The sequence below is a fragment of the Crocuta crocuta genome, unplaced genomic scaffold (assembly GCF_008692635.1).
Source record: "Crocuta crocuta isolate KB4526 unplaced genomic scaffold, BGI_CrCroc_1.0 scaffold429, whole genome shotgun sequence".
NCBI classification, from domain to species: domain Eukaryota; kingdom Metazoa; phylum Chordata; class Mammalia; order Carnivora; family Hyaenidae; genus Crocuta; species Crocuta crocuta.
The window spans coordinates 864,152-882,039 of NW_027527381.1; the positions used below are offsets into that span (position 1 = coordinate 864,152).

General features: G+C 35.2%; 1 protein-coding gene across 1 annotated transcript in view; it reads right to left on the reverse strand.

Annotated features, from left to right (window-relative positions):
* Positions 1 to 17,888, reverse strand: part of LOC144238404 (putative ATP-dependent RNA helicase DDX60) — a 100,775-nt gene that overhangs the window by 46,189 nt on the left and 36,698 nt on the right. Inside the window, exons 14-22 of the mRNA XM_077772231.1 lie at positions 17,135 to 17,387; positions 15,387 to 15,553; positions 14,446 to 14,604; positions 12,941 to 13,090; positions 10,361 to 10,480; positions 9,123 to 9,218; positions 6,350 to 6,465; positions 5,143 to 5,273; positions 4,947 to 5,056 (exon numbers count right to left, since the gene is read on the reverse strand). Of these exons, the coding sequence (XP_077628357.1) occupies positions 4,947 to 5,056; positions 5,143 to 5,273; positions 6,350 to 6,465; positions 9,123 to 9,218; positions 10,361 to 10,480; positions 12,941 to 13,090; positions 14,446 to 14,604; positions 15,387 to 15,553; positions 17,135 to 17,387 (1,302 nt within the window). The remainder of the gene's footprint in view (positions 1 to 4,946; positions 5,057 to 5,142; positions 5,274 to 6,349; positions 6,466 to 9,122; positions 9,219 to 10,360; positions 10,481 to 12,940; positions 13,091 to 14,445; positions 14,605 to 15,386; positions 15,554 to 17,134; positions 17,388 to 17,888) is intronic.

Consider the following 17,888-nt stretch of genomic DNA (forward strand, 5'->3'; position numbering starts at 1 on the left):
TGCGGCTGATATTGATTCATTAGAAATATGATTCTTTGCTTTAGAGTACCTACCTAGGCTAAAAGGGACAAATCTTATTTGCTTAAGTTCTAAGATAAGAACTCAGTCAACTTTAATACTAAGCCTTTCAGATCACCTTTAAGACAGTCAGAAAGCTTCCTCCCCAGCTCAGTCCCTTGGTTCTGCTTTAAGCCTTTTAGATAATGCATGGCATTAATTTTTCCACAGGTATTTTAATATAAATAAAAAATTCCTGTTTCCCAAAAAGTTTGCATGGTAGTATTTTCAGTCACAATTGCTACAAATCAATTGCCTGTCAAACCAAGATCCCTGAAAGGCCAGTAGGTATTCTTTAAAAGAAAAAGGGGTGTGTCTTTTAACAGGTGCTGTATTCAATAGGCTTCTAGAAGGTTTGCCATTGGAAATGTTAAACCTCAAAGAAGGGACTGTATACAGATTTCTCCAAAATCATTTGATAATAGGGCATTTGTTTTAGTAAATAGCTGTTAAGTTATAAAACTAGGTTTAGAAATTCCTGGCTAATAAAGCCATGCCAAACACAACACATTTGGGGGAGGGAGGGGGACTGTTTGGTAGAATGGAAACTACAGTAGAGTTTGAATTAGAAGATTGAGTTTTAATTCTACCTAAAAATGCCAGTTTGGTTCCTCATCCGTAATATAGGAATTAGAATGTCTGTACCTCTGCCTTATAGACTGGTAAAATCAAATAAGATATGCATATCAGCATGATTTTTAAATTTGTAAAACTAGTAGATACATAAGTCCTGAGGACCTAATGCACAGTATAGTGATTATGGACAACAAGACTTATTATAAACATGAAACATGCTAAGAGACTAGATCTTAATTACTGCTGTCACAAAAAACAAAATCATAATTATGTGATCTGACAGAGGTGTTAGCTAAGGCTACAAGGACAATCATATTGCAACATATAAATGTGTCAAATCAACATGTTGTACACCATAAGCTTTCACAATGGTACATGTCAAATACCTTTGTTAAAAAATCAATTAGTCTTGAATTAGGCTTGCAAAAAATCTATAGGATGCAAATCATCCTATGTAATTATCATTTATTATCTCTCAGTTGGATCATTAAAAGCTAGCTAGATTGTAAGGACTGTATTATGTCAACTTGGTAACTGAATATGTTATTTTGGAATGTTAGCATTTTGTTCCTTTATTAATACTGCTTGAAAGTGGTAGGACACCTGGGTGGCTCATTTGGTTTAAGCATCAGGCTTTTGATTTTGGCTCAGGTCATGATCTCACAGTTCAGTTTGTGGGATCAAGCCCTGTGTCAGACTCTGTGCTGACAGCACGAAGCCTGCTTGGGATTCTCTCTCCCCCTTTCTCTCTGCCCCTTCCCTGCTCTCTCTCTCTCTCAAATTAATTAATTAATTAATTAATTAAAAAAATACAAGTTGAAAGTGGTAACTTTTTGTCTACTAAGAAACGTATATATAAAATAAATCCAAAATGTTATCATAATTTTTAAGGTATAAACCTTTTTTCTGTCACTAGGATGTTTATGATTTCCTAAGTCTCTTACTTAGCCTTTTTATAGAAGCCTGGGTTTCTTCATTTCTAAAATGAACAATAATTCTTCCTATGCCATAGATTTATTATAAGAATTAAGTTAGATAATGTATGTAATGGGTCTCATGAAATACGTGGCACATGGTTGATGCCTCAATTGTCAATGATCAATTTATAAGTCTTAACTTTTTTTAACTAGTTTAATAACTCTGTGACTAAAAGCCGAGAATTCAGCTCAATTGTTCTCCACTACATAGTAAAAGAACTGGCAAAACCTGAGCCAGCCTAGATAGAGAAGGAAGAGAAATCCAAGGTCAGGGACTTGCACCATCCTTCCTTTGTAAATACAATAGTATTACACCATGGTGTTATTTCTGCAAACTACATTGTCCCTCACTCTGCAGGAGATGGGAGGCATTGACGTGTACTGAGCAGAAAGAGGCAACAGTTCTTTCAAGGACTTCCTGGGGCTGACAGCTCTCCAGGAGTGAGCAGCTATTCCTGTGTGGCATAGTAATTGGTGGCAAAGGCCAAGCTCTGCTTTTTGCCAGAAATAAGCCTCATATGGATGGAAGGGCAATCCTTCACCTCAGTTGGATTAAGGCCAGTTTACTCATCCTGTTCCACCCCTTCCCTTCTGAAACTATTTCTATGATGGAGCTGTAGGGGTGACAATTGAGGTGGATGGCTCTCCTCTTTATGCTGCCACAATTGATTATGCTTTTTCTAGCCACTCAGTTCTTTCATATTAATCTGAAGTATGCTACACAAGATCAGGAATAATTTACTCATTTTGGAAAAAATCTACTGTTTTTTATTGATGCTACTTTAGGAAATATACTATAAAACATATGGTACACACACAGCTGTCAAAATACATGTAATAATGCTCAGGCCTTTGAGTATATCCTCCGTTACTGCTACAAAAGTGTAGAAGTCTTAAGAAGACTGATACAACAGCATGACCTTTGCAGAAGTCACACAGGGTCAGAGCACACTGTAGAAGTTCTGTTGCTTTCCAGTTACTCCATTAATAGCTACTGAGAATAGAGGAAAGGCACTTGGACCAAAATGCTGTTCTTGCAGGTACTCCAAATCACTGTGCTCTTGCTAGTTAAAGATAACCTACCTTGAACCATCCTACACAAAATAACTATTTTTTTAAATACTATGCTGTTATAAAAATCCCAAGTGATGACAGGGAAAGAAAAAAAGAGACAGAAAGAAAGAGAAAAGGAAAGAGAGGGAAGCAGAGATAGGAAAAAGAAATCTATTATTGATGTCTGGGTTATCATCTATATTTTAAGTTTGGGGTGTGATTTAAGTCACAGGAATTTTGTCCATAGTTTAGTTTTATTTAGGGTTTAGACTGGGTCATTGCCACACTAAAGAGAAATGTCTGTAATAAAATCTCATTAGAAAATTATCAGGATTAGGATTCATTCGGTTGCTTTTAGAAGCCATTGCTTCATAGCCCAAAAGCTATACAGTGATTCTCATGCATTCACTCATTCAGGGATTTATTCAACAGATTATTCAGAATACTGTGATGGCAGGGCAGGCTCTGTACTCTATCTTGATTGCAACCTGCCCCCAACACTTACTCATGGTGCCACAATGAGTTAGCTGAATTCTCTTTGACTCACCTTCCTCATTTGTAAATGGGAATATTAACAAGACATCCATCATAAAACTATTGTGATATTTCCAAGACACAAAACATGGAAAATTCTTAGAACACAAAGTAAATGCTCAATTTAAGTTGGTTGTCTTTATTTACCATACATTTATTAAGCACCTTTTATATATACAGTGTGTTAGGAACTCATAAGGACACAAAATTTGTCTTCAGGGAGTAATTCCAGTAAGAGAAAGGAGACATGTATAGAAGTAAGACTTTAGCAGCAAGTATAGACCTTAGCAGAAGCTGATCATGACTGGTGTCATATAAGAAATACAGACAAGGTGCTATGGAGAGAAGAAGATTACATACAGCTAAGGAGGTCACAGAAGGACTCTGAAGATGTTTCACATTAGAAAAGTCCTAAAAGATGAACAGGATCTGGACAACTGGCATTTGGCATCTAGGGTGAAATACTACAGGAACAATATAAATCATGATGGCCTCCAGGTAAGATACATCAGATTTTGGGGTGAGGTCAGAGAAGACCTAAAAAGCCAAGCTAAGGAGCTGTGCATTCAGTAACTTCCAAAGGAAAGTCATTAAAGCTTGGCAAGATCATAATTATATTTTAGGAGGCTTAACTGACAACTACCTGCCAGATTTTGGAAGGAAGACAAACTACTGACTAATTATCACTTTGAGAGGCAATGAGAGCTTGAATGGGCCATTCCTAAGAAAAGAATGAGAAAGAAAGAGAATTATGCAAAGAAAATTAAGAAATCCTCCTCCACAGACACCCCAACACCCCAAATGATGTCCTAAGACCTCTCCTTTATTCATTCACTACCAAAACATCATGTTGTGATTGGTATGTTAGCAAAACATCGTTTCCTTATTTAGCCTAACTCACAGTAATCAGATTCTCACATGTACTAGGAGCTGTCTGCATACACTTGTGCACTAAGAGTCAGTGTCACAAAGGTGGACGGAGAGACATGAGTGTTGAGAAGAAGGAAAATGGATGAAGATAATGTCTAAGAATACATAAAATTAACCAAAAAACTTCAGGTTAAAATTCTTAGTCATTTTAAAGCTTTATGAATCCAGACACTACTGAGGGTTCATTGAAGGCTACAAAGTTATTTTTGTTACTTTTAAAAAAACTAAGTTTAGAAATATTATTCAACCCTGAGAAAGGAGGGTTTCAAACCCTGCTGTCTGAAACAACATGAATGTACCCTGATCACATTATGCTAAGTTATACATAGATAAGTCAGAAAGACAAGTAACTTCATGGTATCACTTATATGTGGTATCTGTAAAAGCCAAACTCGTAAAAAAGCACAGTAAAATGATGGTTATTGAGGGATGTAAGGTAAGGTAGGTATTAAGATCAGTGTTGTTTAGTAGTACAAGTGCAATGAGTTAATAAGACATAGAAATTTAATGTGCAATATAATAAACATGGACAACAGTATTGTACTATAATTATGTAATCTGATAGAGGTGCTAAATATAATTATAACAATTGTTTTACAATACATAAATACATCAAAATAACATGTTATACACCTTAAATTTATGCTATATGTCAAATATTTCAATAAACAAAATAAAAAAGAAAACTAAGGTAAAATATCTGTTATAAAGTATGTATTCTATAATTCGGATAAGAATCAAGTAGGCAGTTGTTCAATTATAATATATATACAAGTAATTTATATTACTCAGAACAGATATGGCTAACGTATTACTTACATGATCTGTTGTTAGTGCAGCACATGGGTGAAAATGATCAAAATAAATGTCGTCATCTTTTATTGTACATACATGCTTCTCTAAATCATTGTATCTCTCTCCATAGAGCACTAACAGTGAAGAGCAAGAATTTCCAGATCAATGGACCCATAAGGACTGGAATGATTTTAAAGTAAAAGAAAAATACCAAACATACCAAGTCTAACTTTATATGATTCCTTTATTGGAAAGTGATCTTTATGAAAACTGGCACAATAGCCAGCATTTCTATTTTTTCCCATTGTATTGTCTTCTTGTTTCCAGTAGTGTTTCACTGATTGTAGCCACCTTAAAAAAAATTTTACACATCATGTAGGCAGTAATATAGTACTACTTCTTGTGACATTAAATATTTTAAATAAAGAAAATTTCATATGCTGGGGCGCCTGGCAGGCTCAGTAGGTTAAGCATCCAACTTCAGCTCAGGTCATGATCTTGCAGTTTGCAAGTTCAACCCCAACGTTGGGCTCTGTGCTGACAGCTCAGAGCCTGGTTCCTGCTTTGGATTCTGTGTCTCCCTCTCTGTCCCTCCCATCCTCATGCTCTTTCTCTCTTTGTTTCTCAACAATAAACATTTAAAAAAAATAATAATAAAATTTCATATGCCTTAAGAATTTTACTTAAAGGAATAAGCCCTGGAGGTATATTATCTGAGCATGAACCCCAGCCTCCTTACTGCTGTCTGTGTCTCTTGGTTCAATCACTGACACTCCCTGTGCCTCATTTTCCACATTTCCACATTCCACAAATATAGAAATAATAATAGTAGTATTAGAAATACTATTTAATAGTGGTAATCACAAGTAATAAATCATAAGGGTTGTTGGGTATTTGACATAAATTAATATTTGCAAAGCACTTATAACACTGCCCAACACATAGTAGCCTTTGCTATAATTGTTATTATTCATAGGCAAAAATCTAGCCCAATGACAAAATGGTATGGCCCTTTCAATTATTAAGTCTTTGCTATCTTTCTAAATATCTACAAAGTGGATCAATGCAAGAAATCTCGGGGTCTGGGGCAGAGTGTGTCATGATACTATTTTATTTTTTATGTCTTGCTAAAGGACCAAAAAAAAAAAAAAGAACATAAATCTATCACTCATGGTGAACTTTTTCAGAGATATGAAAGAAATCTTCTACTCCCTTGCAGATCTGCCTGGGACAGTCCTCCATTTTCTTTTATTAAGTGTGACCCTTCTCAGCACCTGCCAGGAGGCGCTATAGATGTTCTGTTCCTTAAATAGCTGGAGATAAGTTAAGAAACTCACCAGAATGTTATGAAACTCTTCAGAACCCATATGGAGAGTATAAAGTTTAAAACAGAAAAGCATTTAATCAAATTGGAACATAAGGCCTACTCAGTAAGATGTTCAGGGTTACTTATGGTAGCTGAAAGAGCCAAAAAGGGACATCGGATCATGACAAGGAGATGCTCCCAGATTTCTGCTCCAATTTCTCCACCAAGACAGTGGACCTATGAAAGCAAAAAATTTCTCCTTTGAAAAACGCACTTAAAAATAGCAAATTAAAACAAGACATAAGACCTTGAATCGTCATACAGAGTTTCCTTTACCTTTAACTGACCATGCCAAGTAATAGAAAATTTGGGTAATAGAAAATTTGACACAAATTATCTTTATTTTTTAAAGGTTTATTTATTTATTTTTCAGGGGTGGGGGGAGGGAGCAAGGGGGGTAGAGACAAAAGGAGGGAGAAAGGGAGAGGGAGAGAGAGAGAGAGAGAGAATTCCAAGCACTGATTCCATAGATCAGTGCTGTCCGCACAGAGCACAACAGGGAGCTCCATCCCACGAAATGTGAGATCATGAGCAGAGCCAATCAAGAGTATGAAACTTGACCAACTGAGCTACCCAGGTGCTCCGACACAAATATTCTCGCTCCCCATAACCAATCCATCAATAATTCCTCCTTCTCTTACTTTCAAAAATTTCTTTCATATCTATGCACTTCTCTCCATGTCTACCACCAACTGAGTCATCATCACATCTCAGCTGCACTACCACCATATCCTCCAGCTGCTATCTTAGTTTCCCTTAATGCTTCCTACATTCTTCCACATCACAGCCAGTATGACAGGTCTGAAAGATAAATTCGATCAGGCCATGTCCCTAATTAAATTTCTTCAATATCTTCCTTTACACATGGAACAAAATATTAATTCCTTAACAGGGTGTACACTACACATTGGCATAATTTGGCCCTTCTTTGCCTTTCTAGCTTCATATCAAGCCACTCTGTCCCTTACTGCTCCCTCTTTGCTCAAGACATACTGGACTTTTCTTTGTTGCTTGAACACACCTTTCCTACCCCAGAGCTTTCACGTTTACCATCCCCTCAGCTTAACATGTTCTTAACCCTCTTTTCAAGTTAGAGTTCAGCTTAATGTCACTCACTGCATTAGAAAGACTTTTCTACTCCAGAGCTGGCCTCTTACTGCCTTCCTGCCGTTATCAGTCATGACAGCCTATTCTTTCTCTTTACAGTATGTACCAATGTGGGCTGGCACAGCCATTTGTATGCTTACTTGTTTAATTCCCTTTTTTTTTCAATTACTCTGTGACCTTACGCTTGGGCATTCCCAGCACCAACAGTGCCTGGCATTGCAGAGACACCCTTTAAATATTTGCTGAATAAATGAATAAATGTCTTTTAATCAAATAAGGCAAATTGAACTAGATTCAGGAAAGATTCTCAAATGTTGGTCATCTTTAAACAGACACCTGGCAATTAACTAGAAAAAAAATTTTTTTCCGCTGCCCATTTAGTTTTGTCCTTGTCAGATAATGTCTCACTCTCCTGAATGCTTTGTAGCAGATATTAATTTTCTCTGACCTTGCCAGAATAGGCATTAGTCTAAACCTTTCAGTTTTACCCTTTTATAAAATTGGGGAAATTAAGGTACCCAATGTCATATCATTTCAGAGTTTTGACATTAGAATACAATTCAAGACCCTGTTTTTAAAATTTCTTTGATGTACAATTTAAGATGCTCAATTGCAAAATGAGAATTGTTGAATTTTTATTTTCAACAGGAATATTCAAGGCTTTCAAAATGCAATATATATACAGAGTAAACAAAAATAAACACAAAAAATCAGCATCAAAAATATAGCCTCTTAGTAGCTCCAAGTTTACAAGAAGAAAAGTTAAATTAAATATAGGCTTATCATGTTTTTGCCCTTTAGATGGAAAATTCTTTGCAGCAAAGAATGTATCCTATTACAATGTTTTAAATCTCTTTGAATAAATAGCCTTAATAATGTTATTATTAAAATGCTGTAAATACTTTCTATTTGCCCCTATACATCTCCATTGTTTTCCATCCTGCTTTCCTTGGCCAAGGAAATTGACCTATAACGATTACTTTAAAAGAACTCCAATATTCTCTGGTTCCACTGGACCTGGCCAATGGAGAGCCTTGGCAAGGAATCAGAAGAAGGGAGGAGAATGAGAACGAGGACTTTGTTCCACTGGATCCCTTCCTTAAATGTTACCTTGAACAATGTCCCTCAATAAGGTAAGTACTCACAGTGTGGCTAGCTCAATCAGAATCTCCTTTTGAGTTTTAGTAACTGCTTCTTTGCCTTGTCCCTTTAAGCACAGGGGTAAGTTATTAGTTCTAGATTACTGTATTAACCTTTATAGTTTCCCTCACACACATTTTTGGAAAACGCTCTTCTTGAACTGTGTTTTTACTGTGCCATTTGTTTTCTGTTGGGTCTATGAGTGATAAAATAACTTACATAATTTCCATCATTGTTAGACACCAAAATTCTTTGCTTTAGAGATCAAAGATTGATTTTGAAATCTCTATCCAGGAAAACTTATGCTATGGTGGTTAATTCTGCTCCCCTGAAACAGCCATCACCAATAGCAGGTATCTTTGCCATAGAGAGTTTATCAGCACATACTGATAAGCCCTACTGAGTCACAACAGGAAAACAGAGCCAAAAGACAGTAAGATTCACTGGGAAAACCACTGAAAAGAAAGTGCTCCCGCCCCCAACCTGAACTCTATCTAGAGGGACAAATGTCTTGAAGCAACAAATATCTTCATCATAGCACTTATGCACACTAGGAAATCAACCTAGAGAAATAATACCAAACCTACCTCATCAAATATAACATATCTGATCCTTTTCACCCATGCTTGGCGATGAGGAGATAATAGTAGAATTTCAAAGCAGGCAGGCACTGTAATAAGTACCTAAAAATAACATTGCATAAACAAACATTTTGAGTACTTACTATGTGCAGACTTTGTTTCGAGAATATTGAGTTATAACTCCTGAACGCACCTGCTAATAATTAGGATATAATATTGCTTTTGAGAATGTTTCATTAAAATTGTGATATATTAGGTTGAACCTTATGAAACTGTAATTATTATGTGTCAAAGTGGAAAAATATCAGTTTAAAGTTTAAAATTCTTATTTATAAGCATTCAGAGTAATACAGAGTTAATTATCACAGGTTTACTTCAAAATTGGACCCTGAGATTGTTGTATTTGAAAAATTTCTATTTAGGATCAACAACTATGGACATGGGGAGAAGCAGGATTGGGCTGAGAGAGAAGCTAAACTTCAAAGCAAGCCTGAAGAAAACCTGGCCAACCTGGCTTAAATTTCTGGAGTGAATCCTGGCTGTCAGAACAAGTCCACATCAGGCCGAAATGTCCTGGCATTCATACCCTAGCCTAACTCAGCCACAGGTCACAGACTGTTGAGGAAGAACTGAAGGAATTGACAGCTAGAATTTGTCTTGACCACTCTCCCCACATTTGGGCAGCAAAACTGTCCTTGAGAGGCAATCTGGGTAGCACACTTCATGTCTGCTCTGCAGTTTTCTGTTACCATCTTTTCACTATTTGTTCCATCTTAATTGTTCATTTATGAATTCATTAAGGAGAAAGATTACCCATGATTTACTTAGTATCAGGTATTCCATCAACAACACAACATTTTTGAAATTATGAGTATCCTACTCATCAAGAACAGTAAGGGTATCCTAATTACCAAGACAAAGTAATTCTTGTTAGAAATCAGTGTTTGCGAATTTTTTATAACATTGGATTCTTCAGATCATTTTGAATCCATTTGTAAATCAAGATGATGCAATAAACAATAACTGAAATCAAAATTTAAGTGTCCTTAGAGAAAGATGAGTGCTAGTTCTCACTCTTTGAAATATAACAATATTAAATTTTCTTTAAAGTCATTTCATCTTTTGTAAATTCAAAAAAATTATTTCCACAAGGCTATCTGCAGATGTTGAATCTCTAGTGTTATAAACATATATTAGTACTCTTATATAATTTAATAACAAATGCATTAAGTAATATATCCTACCTGACAGTTTAGGGCATCATGACGATAATCCCTTGTGAAAACACCACATATAGCTTCACCATTTGGCAGATTTTTGGTAAAACGGTTATGAACAGTTGCTGCCACTTGATTAACAAGGGCCTGATTGACAAAGGAAGAGATTCAATAATCACATAATAAAGCACAGCTGAAACCTCAGAGAACAGCAGGAACAGTCTAAAAACACGTATGACTATAAGCACAGAAAGCTTAACAGCCCCTTTCTTATACCCACCTACTCTAAATACACTAACATGTTCTCTCTGACTTGACTAGGCATGTGAACCTCATTGATAAACCTCAACTTAAAGTAAAATGGGAAAAAATGGCTTAATCATAAGGAAAAAACAGGAAATCTTGCTCATATATAAGAAAGAAAATATCTGAATACCTGCTTGACCAAGGCTTAGAAAGAAGCTGTAGGTTTACTATAGAAAAAAGATCAAGTGAGGGATGGTTAGGTAGACTTGTAGTTCTCATATTTGGGGACTTCCTTCAGATATCTGAAGTTTAAATATAGATGCATGAATACCTTGGATCGGGTAGGTAGACTGGCTAGTGGAACTGAGTATGTGGAAATCTATGAACCTCTATTTCACACTTTATACACACACCCCAAAAAGATCCACGTAGATTAAAACATAAAGTTTAAAACACACACATAAAGACACTAAAAAGTGAACATTTTCATATATTTTCTTACAGCTGAGCACACACATGGAAATACTAAATGAAAACATTGATAGGCCTAACTACACCAAGATATGAACAGATTATTATCATTAATATGACCCAATATAGTAAAAAGCCAAAATAAAAGTATATTTATTATAATACATAAAGAGTAATATACTTAGTATAAAAAACTCTAATAATTCAATAAAAAGAAAATCCCACTTCCTCCTTATAAATCAAAAAATGGGCAAATGCATCCACAAGTAGTTCATGAATAAAGAAATGTCAATGTCCAAAAAATCACAAAAGGATATCCAAATGACTTGTGATCACAAAAACGCAATTTAAGCATGAGAGAAGTTTCACCTACCAGTATGGCAGAAATTTATCAAGCGATAATAGAAATGTTGGAGAAGAAATGAGAATATATGCTACCATATGTGCCAGTGGGAATAAAAATGGATTTAAACTTTTAAGAGAGTGATTTGGCAATATGTATGGTGTTGACTTACTGAAATTCAACTTCTGGCTAGCTTAATTTTTCTTAATAAATATTATTAATTTCCTGCAATGAGCACTTAATGTTTTAAATAGCCATGAAAAACCAAAAAGCTACAATAAAAAATAAAGTGCCAATTTCAATTAATCATATTGATCAATCTGGTTCTGAGGCTGACAACAAGTCACTAAACTTTACACATTTTCCTAGAAACTAAAATGGAGTCTGAATTTTTATCTACAGAATTAATTAAAGTTATCTCAACTAAATTTGCCTAAGAGTAATCACATTACAAGCAAAGGATTATGAATGAGGATATGCAAACTTATACTTTCTGTAAATCAAACTTTCTCCTAAACGACAAAGATCATACTTTCTGTTTTTAAGCTCAACATTAAGCACTAATAGACATAAAAGAAAACTGGCAAAACAACCTGGCTTGAGAAAGAGGCCAGTCACAAATGCCCAACAGCAGATTAGATAAAACTCACAAAATGTGGACATTTTAAAGACCCAACATTAGATTCTTAAGAGACTCAACATTGCCCAGCAATCCAAATATAATATTGAATGACAAAATCCCAAGACCAGACTTTTTACTCAAAATGGTTCTAAGAAAAGTGTTATTTTGCCTCTGAAACTGGAAGGGGAAAATGCAGATCAAAAAACAAAGTGAAAGTTTTGGAAATAGAGAATAAATTAGTGGGTACCGGAGGGTAGGGTTGAAGGGGATAGGTGAAATGAGTGAAGATGGACAAAAGGTACAAACTTCCAGTTTTAAAATAAGTAGTAGATATGTGATGTACAGCACGGTGACTGTGTTTAACAATACAGTACTGCATATCTGAATGTTACTAAGAGTATATATAGATCTTAAAATTTCTCATCACAAAAATAGTTCGTAACTATATGAGGTGATGGATATTAACTAAACTTACTGCAGCAATCATTTCACAATATACACACATATCAAATTATGTGTGGTACACTTTAAATAATACAATAATGCTGTATGCCAATTATAGATCAAGAAACTGGAAAATGAATAAATAACAAAAAGTGAAATAGGGGCACCTGGGTGGCTCAGTCGGTTAAGACTCCGACTTCCTCTCAGGTCATGATTTCACTGTCCATGAGTTGGCACCTCATGCTGGGCTCTGTGCTGACAGCTCAGAGCCTGGAGCCTGCTTGAGAGTCTGTGTCTCCCTCTCTCTCTGCCTCTTCTCTACTCACACTCCGTCTCTCTCTCCTCTCAAAAGTAAATAAAGGTTTAAAAAATTTTTTTAATAAATAAAGTGAAATAGATTTACCACATGACTACATGGATTTTTTTTAAAAAGAGGAGGTTCAGGAATGAAAGAGAAAAATTCAAGTCATTTGAGCACTACCTTTGTTGGTGCAACATACACAACCACCCCTTCATTGCTCTCCTTCAGCACTTTCTCCATGCAGTAATAGGAAGCATAGGTTTTGCCTGAGGACGTTGGGGCAACAATCACTGCTGACTCATTATTATCCACAACATCGAGGAGCTCACGCTGCGGGGTTCAGAACACCATTTGTGTCAGTAATAGGGACATCAAGTTACCAAAGCATGTATATGAATACACTTCCAATATAATTTTCTGAACTTCAAATGGAATGAGTGGGAGTTGTAAACACATGAAGAAACATACAGGAAAACCTGAAGAACTCACGGCATTCTCTCAAATGAGAGAATTGCTATGCTTTTGAGCACCTGGAGGTGAGTTTATGTGTGAAAAATGGAGAATGAGCCCGAATAAAGCATCTTCTCATTGGGAAGATTTCTTTTTTCTAAGCATTTGTCATTGACTAAGTACAGCTCTTCTCCAAAGGCTTTCAGAAATTAAGTTCTAAGAAGTAACCAGTATGTATTTTTTGTGATGGTGAAAAGGTAGCTGAGGAGGAAAAAAAATCAACATTCATAATTTTACTAGTTATCTTTTACTTTTTATATATAAGATTACCAGATCCCTCCTTTGGAGGAAACTTTCATCTCCTCAGTTTATGCTTTTATTCATCAAAATGACGAATAATCAAAGAATCATACATTTGTATTATTTGGCAGAAGATGGAAAAATGTCCCAAACGTTTGCACACCCCTCATCTAGGTCCACTCTGGGCCATCCCTCAAAATAAAGTGGGCATCAGAAGAATTGAAATGTGGGGGGGATTAGTGGAAGGCACCTGGCTGCTTTGTGTCCTGCACTAAAGTAAGTAACTGGTCCTCTCATTACTGAAGACGATGGAGGAATTTAAGATATCACACCATCATCAACATAAGATAAAGTCATATTCTGCATTGGAAGTCTGTTTGATTGAATTTATGAAATTGTACTTTTATAGGTAAGCATGTTCAATTTATCAGCAATCTATGCAGAACCACACCATTTAATTCTAAGTTTTATATCCTCCGATTTTACATTTATTTATAAAAAAATGACTACTATACACATGGTGACATGTGTAGCATGTAAATATCTAAACAACTGCTATACTGTTTAAGGTACTAAAATTGTGCACATTTACATATGAAATCCTATTGCCACAAGGAAAATACAGAGATTGCTCTGCAATGATACAACTGGATGACACACACAGAACTTTGAAAATATATATGTGAATTCATCAAAGTACGTCCAAGGCAATGGTCAATTTATAAAAAATGAATGAAAAGAAAATTTCACTTTCTTTAAATGGAAAAGAATTTACCAATCATATTTTCAATGACAAAATAATTTTAAATGACATGACTCAATATTAAGTTTACGCCAAATATAATATGTAAAGCCATAATAATGAAAAGTTTCTGAGATCACATTTAATAATTGAATACAAATAAGCTAAAATTATTGTTTCATTTGATTATTACCTGCCATGTGTCAGGAATAAAATCCTGAACTCTGGGATCTGGATCTTTTCTCTCCTCTCGTATCAAATAATGGCCCATGTATTGTAGTTGAAACCGAACTGGCCCCATGCCAATTGAATATTTATTCCTTTTCATCTCCTTTATGTCGTCTCTTACAACCTATATTATTTCAAAAGTCCATTTGGAAAGTGATTTTAAACTACAACATTGTTTAAATAATTAAACTATTTACTACTGAGCACTTTTTATGAGAAAAGCATTTTACCACATTTTGAATTTTGTTTTTTGTTTTTTTTAAAAAAAATTCTGAGAGAGAGAGAGAATGAGAGAGAAACTGCATGAGCAGGGGAGGGGCAGAGAGAGAGGGAGATGCTGAATCTGAAGCACCCTCCAGGCTCTGAGCTGTCAGCACAGAGCCCAATGCGGGGCTCAAACCCACGAACCGAGAGATCATGACCTGAGCCAAAGTCGGACACTTAACCGACTAAGCCACCCAGGCACCCCCACATTTTGAATTTTGTACTATTTACTGAACAAGTTCTTTATCACCTAAATCATTATCTTAACTGTGACTATATTGATAAACATCAAGATTTTCAAATATTTATTATGGTATTTATAGCTACTATCTGACATATTTAAAGACAATTGAACAATTACTATATAGTTTTTCAACTGTTTGCTGGAATTAAACACAGGATTAGTTTTAAGAGTCTGCAGAAATTATCTGGCAGTTAATCTGTTTGTCCAGACAAGCACTTGCATCAATTTTCTAATTCTAGGTTATTTCAAGTTCAGGCAGCTGAATTACTAGTAAATGGTTTTGAACTTGGAAGAAATATTGTTAGTATTAAAAACAATCTAGAAGAGGTGACTTAATTTGCAAGGCATTTTATGTATACCCAATAATTCTATTAAAATGGAGCTATTCTGAAAATTACCTGGGCTGGATATAAAGAACCTGCCAATTCATCAAATCCTAAGTACTTCAGGCATTTGGCTATGAGTTGATGATCTGCCTCCTGCAAAAGCTCTGGGTATTGTTCCATCAAGGAGTAGATCCTTTTCATCATCTGAACAGCTATACTTAAGTCTTTTGTGGTTTCACCTTAGCAAAGAATAAACAGCATATAAAGATCATCAAAAGTAATGTTTGATTATCCAAGATTAGTCATCCAGGCTATCAATCTGACCTAATTAAATTCACTATCCTAGTTAACATTAATAAAAGTTTTGGAATACAGAGGACCAGGAAAAATATAATAAAAGTGCAGCTATACCCACTTCATCATCTCCATGGATAGCTGTGCAAGTAATGGGGACAAAGAAAATTCTTAAGTTCATGATAGAAATAAGATTGTCAAAGTTCAAGGTTGTATAAGAGTTCTAGGGAACAACAAATATTTTCCCCACCTATTATTTTCATGTGTTCCCTACTATAGTCAAAGAAAAATATTTAGATGACTTTAAATATCTGGTTAAAAACTTTGCAACATTTACTGAGTTCTACTGTTGACCACACATAACTATTTGATGTAATCACTGGAGACTGTCAGTTTGATTGGTCTATTACAACTGCCAGATACAGACTTTGCTAATTCTTCTTCATTTCTTTATAGTTATAAATATCCTTTGTTTATTCCTCCATACTTCTAATCTTTCCATACTTACCATGTAAGTGCTATCTTTAATTTCACCTTTTTCCCAAGTAAGTGCTATTTTTAATTTCACCTTTTTCCCAATAAACTTATATTTTAGCTATCTAACAAATATCACCAAACACCTGCTGAATACAATAAAAGACTAAAAAACAAATTCGATATAGAATTCTTACCCTCAGGAGAGTAAGCCACTGAATTCTGATCTTTCTTAGTAGAAATCAGCTGCAAAATCTGATACAGCATCTTGTTTGGGACAACTATATAAGCCAAATCTTATGCTTCTCACTGTGATAGAATCCACAGTGAAAGGCTGACTATGTTAAAGCAGATTGAAGTTAGCAGAGCAAGAGTAGAAGGAAAAAAGTAAGAACCTGGTGACCATGTGTTAAATGGATTCAAGTGTGGAGATGCTTGAGATGGACAGACGAACTAGGTTTACTAGAAGAACTGTCAGTTTGGAGCTATTAGGGCACATGATCATTCACCTGTTATCAATTTATATATCTATCCAGTTTTATTTCTCCTTTATCTTCCTCTTTTTGTCTCTTCTTTTTTATTCTACTACATACTACAGAAATTACAACGATGAGCACATGCAAGCAAAGTATAGCACATGCAAGAATTCAACATGCTCGGCAAACATAATCCTTACTTTTACCCAGCAAGAAAATGTTTGCACTTCAGATACCAAAGATGAGTGATGATTCTCCCAGGGAGCCTCACTGTCATTGTTGGTTCCCTTGACTATGCCCACAATTTTGGAAGTAGTTATTCTTAAGCCTACCTTTGACTGATTTGATTTGAATTTGTTTAGGAATGTGCTGTATATTTGCTACTTAGACACTCTCTGAGATTTCATTGCTCACTGATAAAAGTAATAAGACTTAGAGGAATTTTGTAAGGATAAAATCACATAATGCATCTAAGGCTTCTAACACAAATTTCCAGTTAGTAAATGACATCTATTATCATCACATCGTTTTATTAATTCTCCAGTTTATCAAAATAAAAAATATAGAATCACATACCTTTATCACGACAATGATCTTTCCACGCTTCCAAGCAGGCAGTTAACGCGACCATTTCAACTCGTAATTTCACAGAGCTACTTTTACATGATTTCAAAAAATCTTCCAGGTTCTTCATTCCAGAGTTGAAGTTCTCTTTAATTTCCTCCTCAATAGAAAATGAACAAGCCTTCCATCTTTTCTCCTCTTTTTCTTCCTCCTTAGCAATTAACCTCTTCTTATTCTCTCTAGTAATTATTTCAGCCTTGTTCTCCTGAACAAAAAGGAAAAAGATAAACATACCATGAAAAAAGTTCCAAAAATAAATTTGGAAAAATGCTCCAAAGTTAAATTTCATATACAGGACAATATTTTTAAGTCTATATTGACTATTTTGACCACCATCCCATTATTAAACAGGAACAACTTTAATTTCAGTATCTGTTTCTTAAAATTAAAGCCTCTGTTAATTGAAAACTTTTTACAACTAAATTTAAGGACCAAAAAGTCTCTCCACAGATAATTCTGTAGATTTCTGAGTGGTGTAGATTATAAATCAAAGAGTAAATTAATAAAATCAGAAACATCAGGCCACTGTTTTTTCATGTCTCCTGCATTTGTTCCTGCTGCTCTCTCTGGAATGGACTAAACACAATATGAACCCACTTTACCATACTTTCACCAATCTGATTTATTAATCTGCAAAAACAAATTGGAGAATTATAGGGAAACCCGGGTGGTTCAGTTGGTTAAACATCCGATTTCGGCTCAGGTC